Source organism: Trematomus bernacchii, unplaced genomic scaffold, assembly GCF_902827165.1.
Source record: "Trematomus bernacchii unplaced genomic scaffold, fTreBer1.1, whole genome shotgun sequence".
In the NCBI taxonomy this organism is placed as follows: Eukaryota; Metazoa; Chordata; class Actinopteri; order Perciformes; family Nototheniidae; genus Trematomus; species Trematomus bernacchii.
This window is the reverse complement of record NW_022987714.1, coordinates 4,514,876-4,527,146: the sequence shown is the minus strand read 5'-3', so window position 1 is coordinate 4,527,146 and position 12,271 is coordinate 4,514,876. Positions and strand designations below refer to the sequence as shown.

Here is a 12,271-nt window from a genome sequence, read left to right as displayed (position 1 = left end):
TTATGTGACAGTATGGTCAGCTGACTTTAGCTTTCAGCATTAGTACATTTTCATGTGTAGAAAATAAACTTTATTTAGTTCTAGCCAGTCCCAATTGATAATGATCTCTTTAACAAGGGAGACCTGAGAACAAATGACACATAAACAGTATAACAACACAATTTGAAACACTTAAAAATATTGTTGACGTCTGGTGATGTTATATCTGATCTCAACGAAGAATATAAAGCTTCTCTGCAAACATTCAGGAATTTCTTGAAATCAAACAGATCTTCATTTATGTGCTTTCTTAGAGACAAAGAGTGTTAATGGTGGACATAAAGCTTTTTAAAAGACATTGTAGGAAACGCATACGTGTTTGTTTTTTTTCTACACCTAGCACCACTCCTATTGACCATGTAAAGCAATATTATCAGATTATGAAAGAGACTTGTGATTTCCATAAAGAAATTGTTCATTTGAACAACAAACTAAATAGGCATTTTAGTCACATGACACTCCCATGTCATGTGCAGTATCATATCATAATAATCTTAAATGTATTTGTATTTATTACTTTTGCACAAGCATTTTAAAAGGAAAATTGTGGTACAATAATGTGTACATAAGTGTTTACAGTATACCAGTGTCCTTGGCTGTAGGGTTAGAAAACATCTTGACGCTAGGTGGCAGCAGTCACTTCTGATGTGAATTACAGCTCTACAACAAACCACAGAAGAAGCCTCGTCTCTAGGATACGGAGGAAGCGTTCCTGTTGGGCTGATGGTAAGTACTCTGAGATAAAAGCATCGTGTTGTGGCGAATATTTTTGTTTGTTTGGTTCATACTGGCAACTAGAAACTAGTGCGTTTATGTTATATCTAGGGTTTGTAATAAAATAAGCCCCTGTGCGGAAGGGTTCATCTCATTTCATTCAGCTAGCTAGCAGATGCTAATGTTATCTACGCAGCTTCTAGCTGTTAGCAGTGATCAGAAAATAGTTATACGAGTTTATAACGCTAACCAAGTAAACTAACTTTACACTGATTTTCTCAAAGTGAACATTGACTGACGCTGAGTAGTAGAGGAGGAAGCAGTCAAAGTAGAAGTACTACAGTGTAGGAATACTCTGTTAGAGTTAAAAGTCCTGCAATCAAAATGTTAGTCAAGTAAAAGTACAAAGGTTTGACTCGTAATTATACCTTATGTACCGAAAGTAAAAGTAATATTTATGTAAATTGGCCCATCCCAGAATAATATTTGTCATATGTTTTGATTATAATTATTGCTGTATTGATGTGTTTATTTAAATGTGGTAAAGGGGCAGCTAATTTGTATTACTTTGTAGCTTGTGAATTTACTCCAGGTGTAATTAAAGTCTTATTTAAGTGTTGATTCTTTTTCACATTATTAATCCAAACGTGAGATGTAAGACTGTAACCCTAAATTGAAATCCATCCTGTGTCAAATGTTTGTAAACTAAAACTGTGCTGCATACATTATATTGTTGGAATTTCAAGCCCATCTGTAGAGTTTTGAGGCAGTAGTATTTAAATGTCTTGTTGCTTTTTATGAAATACCAAAAGCATATTTGTAAAAAAGTTCTGTTTCCTGTTTGTAAATTGTGTATTTTCTCTTGCAATTGATATTTATGTTTCTTTCAGGTTGCAGGGATGCCGCCAGTGGAGCGTCTTCATCTGGATCATGTTGTGCAGACTGTGTGTGTGTTGGAGTCAGTTGTCCTCCGCAGTTTTGGCCCTGAAGGAGGACAGGTTCTGTTCACCAGAGACACGGGACAGGCGATGTTGAGCCGCAGTGGGGCTCGCATTCTCACTGCGCTACGACTTGAGCATCCACTGGCCAGGTAACACACACACTCTGTCACTATGATAGTCTTTGACGAGTGACATTTTATATTTTTTATATATTTGTGTGTTTTTGGTTTTAGGATGGTGGTGGAGTGCGTCTTGAAACACAGCACTGTAACAGGCGATGGATCCAAGACGTTTATCCTACTGCTAGCTTCATTACTACGGATGATTCATAAAATGGCCTGCAAGGAGCCTAATGTGTCCCACACCTACACCTCCAGGCAAACGGCAGAGGCTTCAACTGCCAGGCACTTGGCTGACAAAATTCTGGCATTTGCATTGGAGGAGCTAGATGATCTCATAGCCATGGGAGTGATTCCATATGGATGCTGTCTGTCATGGGAGGATTTCACTGCAAAAACACATTTACCAGGACCCTCAAACAATGACTGTGTTCAAAAACTGCTGACATCATTCTTTCATTCACGTCTGGGTCGTTCCCACTGTGACTTTATAAGCAAACTAACCTGTGAACTGCTGACTCACTGGAAGTTTAAAAGGGACCAACCTTCCTTATCACTTGAGTTTGTAAATGACAACTTCGATGCATTGCACACACCTGTGTCAGGCTTCCCTATCAGTTGTTCACGTTTGATTGAGGGGCAAGTCATTCACAGAGACTTTGCTACACCGTGCCCTCAGACTGAACAAAAGACAGTTAAAGCTGCAGTTTTCTCTGGTTACCTCCAGCCAAAATTGCTCAATGCAGGACAAGTGCTGCAGCTGGGATGTGGAGAGCAATGGATGGGGGATAATTCAAAGAACAACAGAAGTATAGTGCAGTTTAGCGCCTGGACAGAAAGGTCCCTGGAGTGTGTCTTTGCAAACCTGCAGAGTTTGGGTGTCTCTGTGATCCTGTCTGCAGTGAAACAGTCGGCTGCTGTCCTGTCTTTAGCTGCACAGGCAGAGATGTGCGTTGTGGAGTGTGTCAGTGAAGATGAGCTGTCTCTCTTTGCCCAGCTAAGTGGGGCCACACCTGTCTTAGACTGCTGGATGGTTGAACCAGAGCACGTCGCTACGCTGACCTTTTGTAGACCAATTCTGCTGGGAGCCCATAGGTATAAACATGTCTCTTTGCTACTCATATAAATATGTATATTTAAAAGTCAAAAAAATGCATACAATTCATTATCATAGATAATAATTGATTTAACATACATGTATGTTGTTATGATTTTCTCAATCTTCTTTGATTCATGAATGTTAAAATTTGACTTTTTCTCCCACAGGTATGTCCATGTGGCTTTCAATGATTCAGAGGAAAGGGTCACGGTCAAACCATGTAGTCTGGTCATTTGTGGCCTAGGGGAAGGACAAACTGACCAGTATACATGTGCATTTCGAGACGCCATCCGCATGCTCCTTTCAACATGGGAGCCCATGGGTATGACTGCAACCACATCCTCAAAGAGGACCTTGCAGTCAACCAAAAGCACTTCTTCACATGTGGATCAGATCCCCAATGTACCTCCCTTCCAGCAGTGTGGGTTGCAGCCAGGTTGTGTTATACCTGCTGGTGGGACATTCGAGTTTCTCTTACACCATGCCCTCCTACAAAATGGCACCAGTTGCTCAGCCTCTGATGACACAGTTACGAGTGGCCTTGCTGTTTCCCAGCTCTTGGCAAATGCTCTACTGATCGTGCCCAGACAGATTTATTCCCACAGTCCAAGACATTTCCTGCAGGCTCAAGCAAGGTTCCAGACTATTGTTCAAAACCATTCCCACCCGTTTAGCCTTGTCTACAAACAGGAGCACAGCTCAATCTTTGGGGAAAGTGCATTTCCTCTAGAGGAGGATAAACTAACAAAGCATCATTTTACTGAGGCTGACATGTCAGCAAAACTGTTCATGTCAGACTCCGGCCTTGAATCTGTGTCTTGTAAATACCAGCTACTTCTGGCTGTTCTACAGTGTCTGTCAAGTATTCTCCATGTAGACACCGTGCTGCACACACACACTGCCTTACACACTCAGTCACGCAGACTTGCTAACACTTCCTGGGAGGACACAGACGACGAGACTGAAGACTGAGATTGTATTGTATCCAAAAGGTAAAATAATGAATATATTTTTGTATCATTCAAAAGGTGGAAGGAGATAATTTGCAGATTGCTCTAGCAATATTAGTAACACATGTATTTGATATGCAACTTTATACTTCCACTGTAATAATAAATTACTTTTCATGGCAGCACTGTTGTATGGTTCAGTTTTTGGCTAGTAAAATGTTACAGTGGTTCTTCACCAATCAGTCCAATTATGGCTAGGTTTACCAACACCAAAGAAAACATCAAACAACTTAGTCTTAGTCTCTGTATTTGACAGAATGGGCAATTGTTATCATATCATTTAGTCTGTATCTACTGTGTTTATGTGTAGAAGTGTGGTAGGCGTCTTTTCTCTTGAGTTTTCATCGTGGTTCCTATTTTTCTCTTCCTTATCTCGTTTTTCCTGCCCTCTTCCTTTGGCCGATACACATAATGTTACATAAGAGGCATACACACAGAACAACATGGAGACATGTCTCACATATGAACATAGTTCTTTTTATAATCAGCGTTATCTCCATAGTGGGGGTGGGGTGTCTGAGAGGGCAACACCCGGCTGTCAACAACCAAATCAAAGGGTACTTCCTTGTGCTATAATCAGAGGAAAACTAACTTTTCTCACCTCTTTTTGGATGAAAAAGTGAGTCATTAGAAATAACATGACTCACTACCATACATAATTGTTTACTGTAATCTGTGTATACGCCTTGTTTTGAAACACATATTTGGATTGATTGTGATGGCATGACTAGGAAAACAAAAACACTTCTTGGCTTGTACATGAGTCACACTTGATGACCATGAATATCAAAGAAAGGAAAGCTGGGAGGAGTATTAAGAATGTCTTTTTCCATTGCGCACACAGATTAGGTCCTGGATGTTGTTTTGAGTCTTATCAAGGCACCTCCACCCATCTAACCCCTGCATTCCCCTATATCCTGCACCACTAAATCCAACATGCCAAGGAAAGTCAGTTTGATAGTATCTTATTTTAATAGTGAAGAATTTGCTCTTGTAGTTAATGTATTTAACTCAGTGACCTTCTGAGAAATGGCTTAAAGAAAAACTACAGCAACATGACGTTCGCTGTGTGAGTAACTGCGTGCCATTGCAAAACACCTTCAGAGTCAGTACAATTTATTTTATTAGGCTCTCATTATATTTGTCTCTGTGAAACATAGTGCATATGGTATAGATCAATCCAGTCTATGTAGCATGGAAAGAACATTATAAAATACATCATCAAATTTAAAACACATGTACCATACAACCATCTATGTGTATAAACCTTTTACAAATAAAAAAAGACATTTACAAAACTTGACAAAAAATGAAAAGGCGTTTTTAGAAAGGGCATGTTAGGGATGGAGACAATAGGAAGGGTACAAATAAAATGTCACAATGTAGAAACCGAGATGCTACTCTAATACCAAGCTAGGTGAACCACACTGACCGCAGTTCCCAGCTTAGCATTGAATCGGCTACTAGTCACCATAGTTGTATATCGGTGTTGTAAAAAAAAGGACTGTAGAATTTCATTGGCTATTGCTGTAGTGATGGTGGTGGCCTTTTCTGAGGCCCTGATCCATGTTTCTGCTGGCTGTCAAGTGATGGCAATAGAAATGTGATCCATATACAATAATATGATCTTTTGTTTAGATAATTAGCAGTTCACAAACACTAATTACAGTCAAATGACCACACAATTATTTCTTCAATACATTGCCACTGAAGCACAGATGACACCCATTCTATATTTGGGCCTTATAACCACATTGCATCTATATAGTCCAGAAAGGGTGGGCCTAAGTGTCAGTAGCACAGTTATAGCTGATGTATTATGTAATTATCAGAGATATCCGCACACAGCCTATCTTAGATTGTCCCTCTTGAACAAGCAGTGTTTATGGCAGTGGAGAGTCATGTGACTCTAGGAATAGCATCATGCAACATTAATAAAGGACTCCAGGATGTGATGGTGGGACTCACACCACCTCCCGAGACTTCCTGATGGCGCAGCACAGGAGCATGCTAAAGATCATCCCAAACACCTGCAAAAGAAAGAGAGACATACATTACTTGTGTTTGTTCTTTACTCACCTCTGCCCTGCGCTCATCCTCCAGGGCAGCTGACAGTTAAACTTGATGAGTTACAGTAAATCCCACACTTACCATAACAACCCCAATGGTGATGCCGGCTCCTCCAATGATGTGTAGCTTGGAGTCAAACACCTCGTCAATGGCATCAGGGCAGCTCTGCAACACACCAGCATAATTCCTTTCAGCTTCCTCTAAGCCTATGCTGAACAACATGGCGTGTGGTATTGCACACTTAACAGACAGCCTGAGAGCATGCGGGCTCTGGTAAACCAGTGTTGCCATAGTTACACTGCAAAGAGGCTGAGGAAATGAGTGTGCAAAGGAAAGACTGATAACCTATGGCACACGTTTGACAATTATTTGACATACAGTAACGTAATTGCTTCCTAACAGCTTTTAGAACTTATGGATCGTCTTTGCTATTGAAATATTATTTTCTTTCTCTAGCTCTTGACTGAAGTACCTATCTGTGTTGGCATCCAATCTATACAAACATTCAGAGTAGTTGTACCTTAGTAATGAGCTCCTCAAGTAGCTCTCCCTGGGGACAGGTGTCTTTGTCAGCCTCTTCTACCGTACCAGTTGGCCCACAACAGTTCAGCTGTGAACAAAATCATGCCTTTAGAACACAAGATGGCAAAGGGAATAGACATCTATAACTTAAAGTATTTTAAAGGAACATTCTTGTTACAATTGTTATGTTGTTATCACAATGAGGTTGCTAGTCAACTGGTGGAGGCACTGTCCAAAATAACCGATCTCCAAAATAACCTATAATTTTTCTTACATAACTATTGGTGCAGAGATTAAAGGAACCCAACATGTTCATGCTGTTAAGAAGTTATGTAAGTGTGTGTTTAGACTCTAGCTGTTTCCCCCTAGATTATATACTGTAGGATAATTGCCTCCGGGCTCACTAAAAAAGATGTGCTTATTTTCCTAAAATGTGGTATTTTGCTGAATTTCCAACTTCTAATCATCCTAAACATTTTTGATATTAGGCGACACCGACAACTTTCCCATGGGAATACATTGCTTTAAGGAAATATTGCGTGTCAAGTTCTTTTAAGATAAGATCTAAGTCTACCTGAATTAGTATGAAGCTGAAACTAAAAGACATGGCTCACCCCAGTTTGAATCATCCGCAGAGTGTCTCTGAGTCTCTTATCTGAATTTGGTATCTTGAACTTATTGTAGGCCTGCATGTAGGATGCTGTGATGTCGTTTACCACCTGAAACACAGCAGCAAGACGGTAAAATAATACTTTATACACATAACTCATATTCATTGTGGTACCTTTCATGTTTGTAGCTTTGTAGAAAAGTTCTATCCAAATAAATGAATCATTGTTACATAAACTTGTACATTACCTTGCTTTGGTTGGAAAACACCCAGATACCAGCCGCAACTTCAATGGCAAATATGATAAGCAGGAAGAAGAAGAACTGCAAAGAGATAGACAAAATGAAACTTTTGATTGCTTGAATGTGTGCACGCGTGTGCGCATGTCTTTTGAATGCATGTGTGAACAAGTTACAAGGTCACTTGAGTGTAGCTAAACCTAATTTACAGGCTCCTCCTCCTGGGAGATTTAGTACAAGAAGATTAGGGCCAGACATGGAGGGAGGGGGAGAGACGGGGAGAGACAAGTGCTGCGAAATCTAGAGACTCTTCTCTGGCCTTGATACTGTTCAGTAAACAAAGATGAATGTAGCTTATATTTCTTGGAGAGCCCAATGTCGGTCTACAATCCACACTTGCTTAAGTTCAGTAACAAGGCCATATGCTGCTGAGTAAGATTGTGACAAATACATATAGACCCGGATATAGTATAAGAAACTGTTTTAAATAGTTTACGTTTAAAGTTAGTTAAGTGCAGAACAAAAAAGATGGTACAAACCATTCCCAGCATACAGGGGGACTCCTGGATGGCCCCACAGCAGCCCAGAAAACCCACCACCATCATTAGAGCTCCAGCTGCTATCAGGATATATACACCTACACACACATACAGAGAATCACAGACAAGCATATTTTGCAGTGCTCACATAATCCAAAATGTAACTTTGCTTAAATGATAAGGGATCCAGCTCAAGGACAGAGGGAATCTTACCCGTGTAAAACACATTTGGAGAGTCTGTTTCTTCAAACAGGCCTTTGGTCTGTGGGTCTAATCTCAGCCACAGGCCTATAGTGAAGACAGCAGTGCCTGCAAGCTGAAACACAACATCATGTTTATTTTCACAAACAGTTCTGCAGTTAGTTATCATACCACTAAATGCACGATGGACAGAGTCAACCTGATAGTACATATCAATTATATTAGCGAGAAACTAAGCTGAAGTTCTTGTCATTCATAAGCACTCTCCATATTTATGCAATATCCCATTTGACATCTTGTGTATTTCATTTTGATTTTACTACATCAGTTTACTTGGTGCTGTCTGAATTTTAAAATGTTTCTGCTTCCAGTTATCATTTAAAACATGTACTAACTAAGCATTCTTGTGGTCTAATTGTTACATGTTTTTCTCAGTTATCAGTCGAGGAAGAGGTCTCCACAGTCCTTTCTGTCATATCTAATTCTTCACCCACAACATTTCCAACAAATCTATTGAAAATGCCTTTTTTCAACTCTTAAAAAGTATAGGTCTGGGGACAGACATTTGTAACTCCTCACCAATGAGACTTTGATATTATAGTGTATAGAACACATTGATGTATTAAAACACATTGATGGAGGCAGGAAATGCTGTAATTTGCTCATCTAACTGCGTAAAAAGAAGGACCCTTTGTGTTTGTATTGTTCACATGTTTGCTTATACATCAACATGTGTATTTAATATTGGCACAAAGTAGCATGTCGATCCATCAACACATAGATGCCTGCATGTTATTATGTATGCATGTACATATATTCTGCAGCACTGTTCTTGTGCATAGCATGTAACCAAACAGAATAAAGGTGTGTATTTTACACGCTTTATGGTACCAGAGATTGTGTAATGTGCTACACATTGACTCACTTACAGGGCTTGGCAGCATACACAGGTCTGTGAATATTTAACTTTAAAAGTCAAACCGAAAGATGGCAATCTGTTTAATTCCAAGTGTGTTTCTGTGTATATTTGGCCATTCTGTTGATGATTTTTACCTACTCTTTATTCTAGGATGTTTTATGTTCCATTGTGTAAACAAAAGAGCAGGTTAGAGCAAAGAACAAATGTGTACTACTAGTCCAGTAGTCTTTTCCACCTCTTCCTTCCTCTCTCGTTCTCACACACAAGCAATCCAACACCACATGATTAAAAGTAAAGCACACCTACCCAGAAGACAGAGTTGAAGACAAACATGAGATATTTCACACACTTGATTCCCCCAACGACAGCCATGCTGATCCAGTCAACACAGTTCACAGCTCTGAGTGATTTTTAACTATCTGCTTCCCAGGTGGCAGCAAAACATAATGGTGTCAGTTTAAAAAAAACGTGGTGTAAGGAGAGATTGTTTTCATTACCACGCCTTCATAAAATCACATGACTTCTACAGTTAGGGAGTGGCAAGAGAGCCGTGTTACTCAAAAAGCTGACCTCCATTGTTTAATGTGATATGAACTCCTGCCTGTGTTCCTTCCTCTCTTTTGTCCCATGTTTATACACACACAGCTTATGTTTTTAACTTCTGCATTTCTGAAAGTTATGCTGGTACATACATTTTGATATAGCAGGAAGTAGGACACAGGGCTCTGTCTAGGCATGTTAACCAAAAACATTTTAAAATACCTGCCCAGCAGCATATTACCTGCTCTGTTATCTGAACTGTATGCACAGTTACTAGACTGCTATAAAATGTGACTACTACCTATGTCTCACAGAAGCTGTTTTATTGAAACCAAGGTCTGTTAACCCCTTGAAACTTGATGCACTGACACAACGATGCACATAGACACTCTTGTTGTGTCCAGATTATCTGTGATCAGATATCTGTGTCATGTGATCTGTGGCTGCATAATGACCAGTGTATCATATATTCACTTCATTTTTCTATGAATTGAAATTCAATCAAGGACATGCATTTTCAATTCATGGTCACCATCCTGGCTTCTTACTGCTATTATTTACAGACACTGGTGATTTGTACAATTTATAGTGGATTTTTTAATACCCATAATTGGTTGTGTTGCCTGGGTCATTTGCATCTCACACATAAGCACACACACACTTTGGGAAATCCCTGCCCTGTAATGGATGGTTATTCTAGGCTCTATCTATAGCTGCACTGCACACATAATAAACGTTCATAAATGGGCAAAGCATTCATGTGAAACCACACACACAAACACATCACAAACAAACTGACAGAACAAGACACACCCTGCAGGCTTAGCTGGACACAAATAGCCTCCATGGATACATTCACACACTCACTCCCTGACATGCGCAACTGTTCACATCACGTGAGGAAGAAGAAGCGTTAATTATTATAATATCAGGGACATTCTCCACTACAATAAAGCGCCCCCCTCCCCCCATTGCATTTATTAAAATGCTGTGCGCGAACTCCAAAGTCTGCACGGTGGAACTGGGTCACTTGGCCACCGGGGATTATTCTTCCAGCCCTCTCGGTCTGCACGCGTATTGGGACGCTTTGTATTTAGTTGTGGTCAGTGCCCAAAATAATGCAGGGGCACCACGAGGATATACTGTGATAAGTAACCGAGACTGTGAGCACTCAGTACGATCCCGCATCTGGGACGTCGTCTTATTTCATTCACGATAGTAACCGGCTCACACACGAACGCGCATGCACGCAAAGCTCTCTCTCTGTCACACAGACAGGGGGTATAATTTATTCTTTAAGAAGAATACAATTTCTCGCTTCAAACTCACCCAGAATACGAGGTTGAAGGCGAACATCAGGTATTTTATGCACATCTCTCCCCCCGACAATGCAGCCATGGCGGTGCTTGATCTATCTCACTTATGCTGGTAGCACCAATTAAAACACTCGGTAGAAAAGAAGACCTTCGAAATAACAGTCAGTATGCAGATTGAGGTTATTTGCCGACGCGTCGCACTGATACGCGCACCGTGCTGTGCGCGCCTGTAGTGGTCCGCCCCCACACAACGGTCTGCACAGCCCGTCCCCTGTAGACTTTTTTTAATTTATCACAACATTTTAACTTTATGCTTTTACATTTTACATTTCTAATTAGATTTTTCAAAGACATCTACATTAAATGAAGGGGCTGATCATTATTGGAGTTTTTTTTTGTGTGAGTTATCAATCACGTAATGACGTTGGCATTTGTGGAAATGTTTGCTAAAGTTATCATATTCTTTTAGAGGGGCTTGAAATAGCAGTTTGCGAGACTAAGTGGGGATTTAGTGCACGAGTGAAACTATCTCTAGTTGTCCAAATAGGATTACAGAGAACATCACCATTTTTAATTGTTAGCCTGTAGCTCTGATAGAAAACCTTAATGTCTACACTCAGCGTGCGTCTTTGCTTCATATGGTACATCAGAGCCCTGCACAGCAGCCTGCGGTGGGCTTTTTGACCACAAGTTCCTGCAGCACCATGGGCTGTGGGATGACGTAATTTTCCCAGAATAGAAAAAGCGCGTTCAGGGATTGAATATACTGTACATGAATGAACACGGTGCACGGGCTGTGCATCTCCCCCAGACAAATTCCTCACGCACCCACACTCAAACAAACAGAAAGTGACCAGAATTATCCTTCAGTTCAAAACACCAGTTAGTCAATATCATTAATTTTGGTAATTATATTGTGTGCATGTGTGTTTTGTGGTCTGCATCAGAATTTTGAACCATCCCCTAATTTACCAATGTGGGGTTTAGGAATTTAAACTAATGGTTTTATCCATGCATACATGATTTACTTAGAGTTTACAGATTAATTATTAATAGTTAGTCACGAATAAGAAAGGAAGAACCATTATTTTTACTGGAAAAAAAGGTTTCTGAGCATCTGGACCTTTACAACAGGTGACTTAATGGTTGTATGGATGTTGTATAAAGTAAAAAATAAAAAATGAATGACTGAAGACTGATTTAATTTAGCTTGTGGTGTGTTATTATATAGGTGCAATATCTACTTCCACAACCCTTAATTAATGATTTACTACAGGGTTTCTTTTTTGTAATTCTGGACCGTTAGACCATTACTCAGGTTGAAGATGGAGGTTGAAGCATGAAAGCAGGAACAACATAGGTCTAATTGATAATGTCATTAAAACATATGTTT

General features: G+C 40.0%; 2 protein-coding genes across 3 annotated transcripts; one reads left to right on the top strand and one right to left on the bottom strand.

Moving 5' to 3' along the window:
• The first annotated feature begins 700 nt into the window (after positions 1–700).
• bbs10 (Bardet-Biedl syndrome 10) lies at positions 701–4,034 on the top strand. Its single transcript, XM_034141928.1, has 4 exons — positions 701–765; positions 1,644–1,843; positions 1,928–2,908; positions 3,080–4,034. Exons 1-4 carry the CDS (start codon positions 763–765, stop codon positions 3,882–3,884), a joined length of 1,989 nt encoding a protein of 662 aa, XP_033997819.1. The 5' UTR covers positions 701–762; the 3' UTR covers positions 3,885–4,034.
• A 987-nt stretch (positions 4,035–5,021) lies between these two features.
• cd9a (CD9 molecule a) lies at positions 5,022–11,107 on the bottom strand. 2 transcript variants are annotated; one of them, XM_034141926.1, is made up of 8 exons: positions 10,892–11,107; positions 8,116–8,218; positions 7,903–8,000; positions 7,373–7,447; positions 7,129–7,233; positions 6,513–6,602; positions 6,074–6,157; positions 5,022–5,952 (listed from the first exon to the last, which is right to left on the bottom strand). In XM_034141926.1, the coding sequence occupies exons 1-8, from the start codon at positions 10,958–10,960 to the stop codon at positions 5,887–5,889; spliced, it is 690 nt and encodes a 229-aa protein (XP_033997817.1). In that variant the 5' UTR covers positions 10,961–11,107; the 3' UTR covers positions 5,022–5,886. The 2 variants fall into 2 exon arrangements, with proteins under 2 accessions (XP_033997817.1, XP_033997818.1); XM_034141927.1 differs by lacking the exon at positions 10,892–11,107 and adding an exon at positions 9,329–9,483.
• Between the last annotated feature and the right edge of the window lie 1,164 nt (positions 11,108–12,271).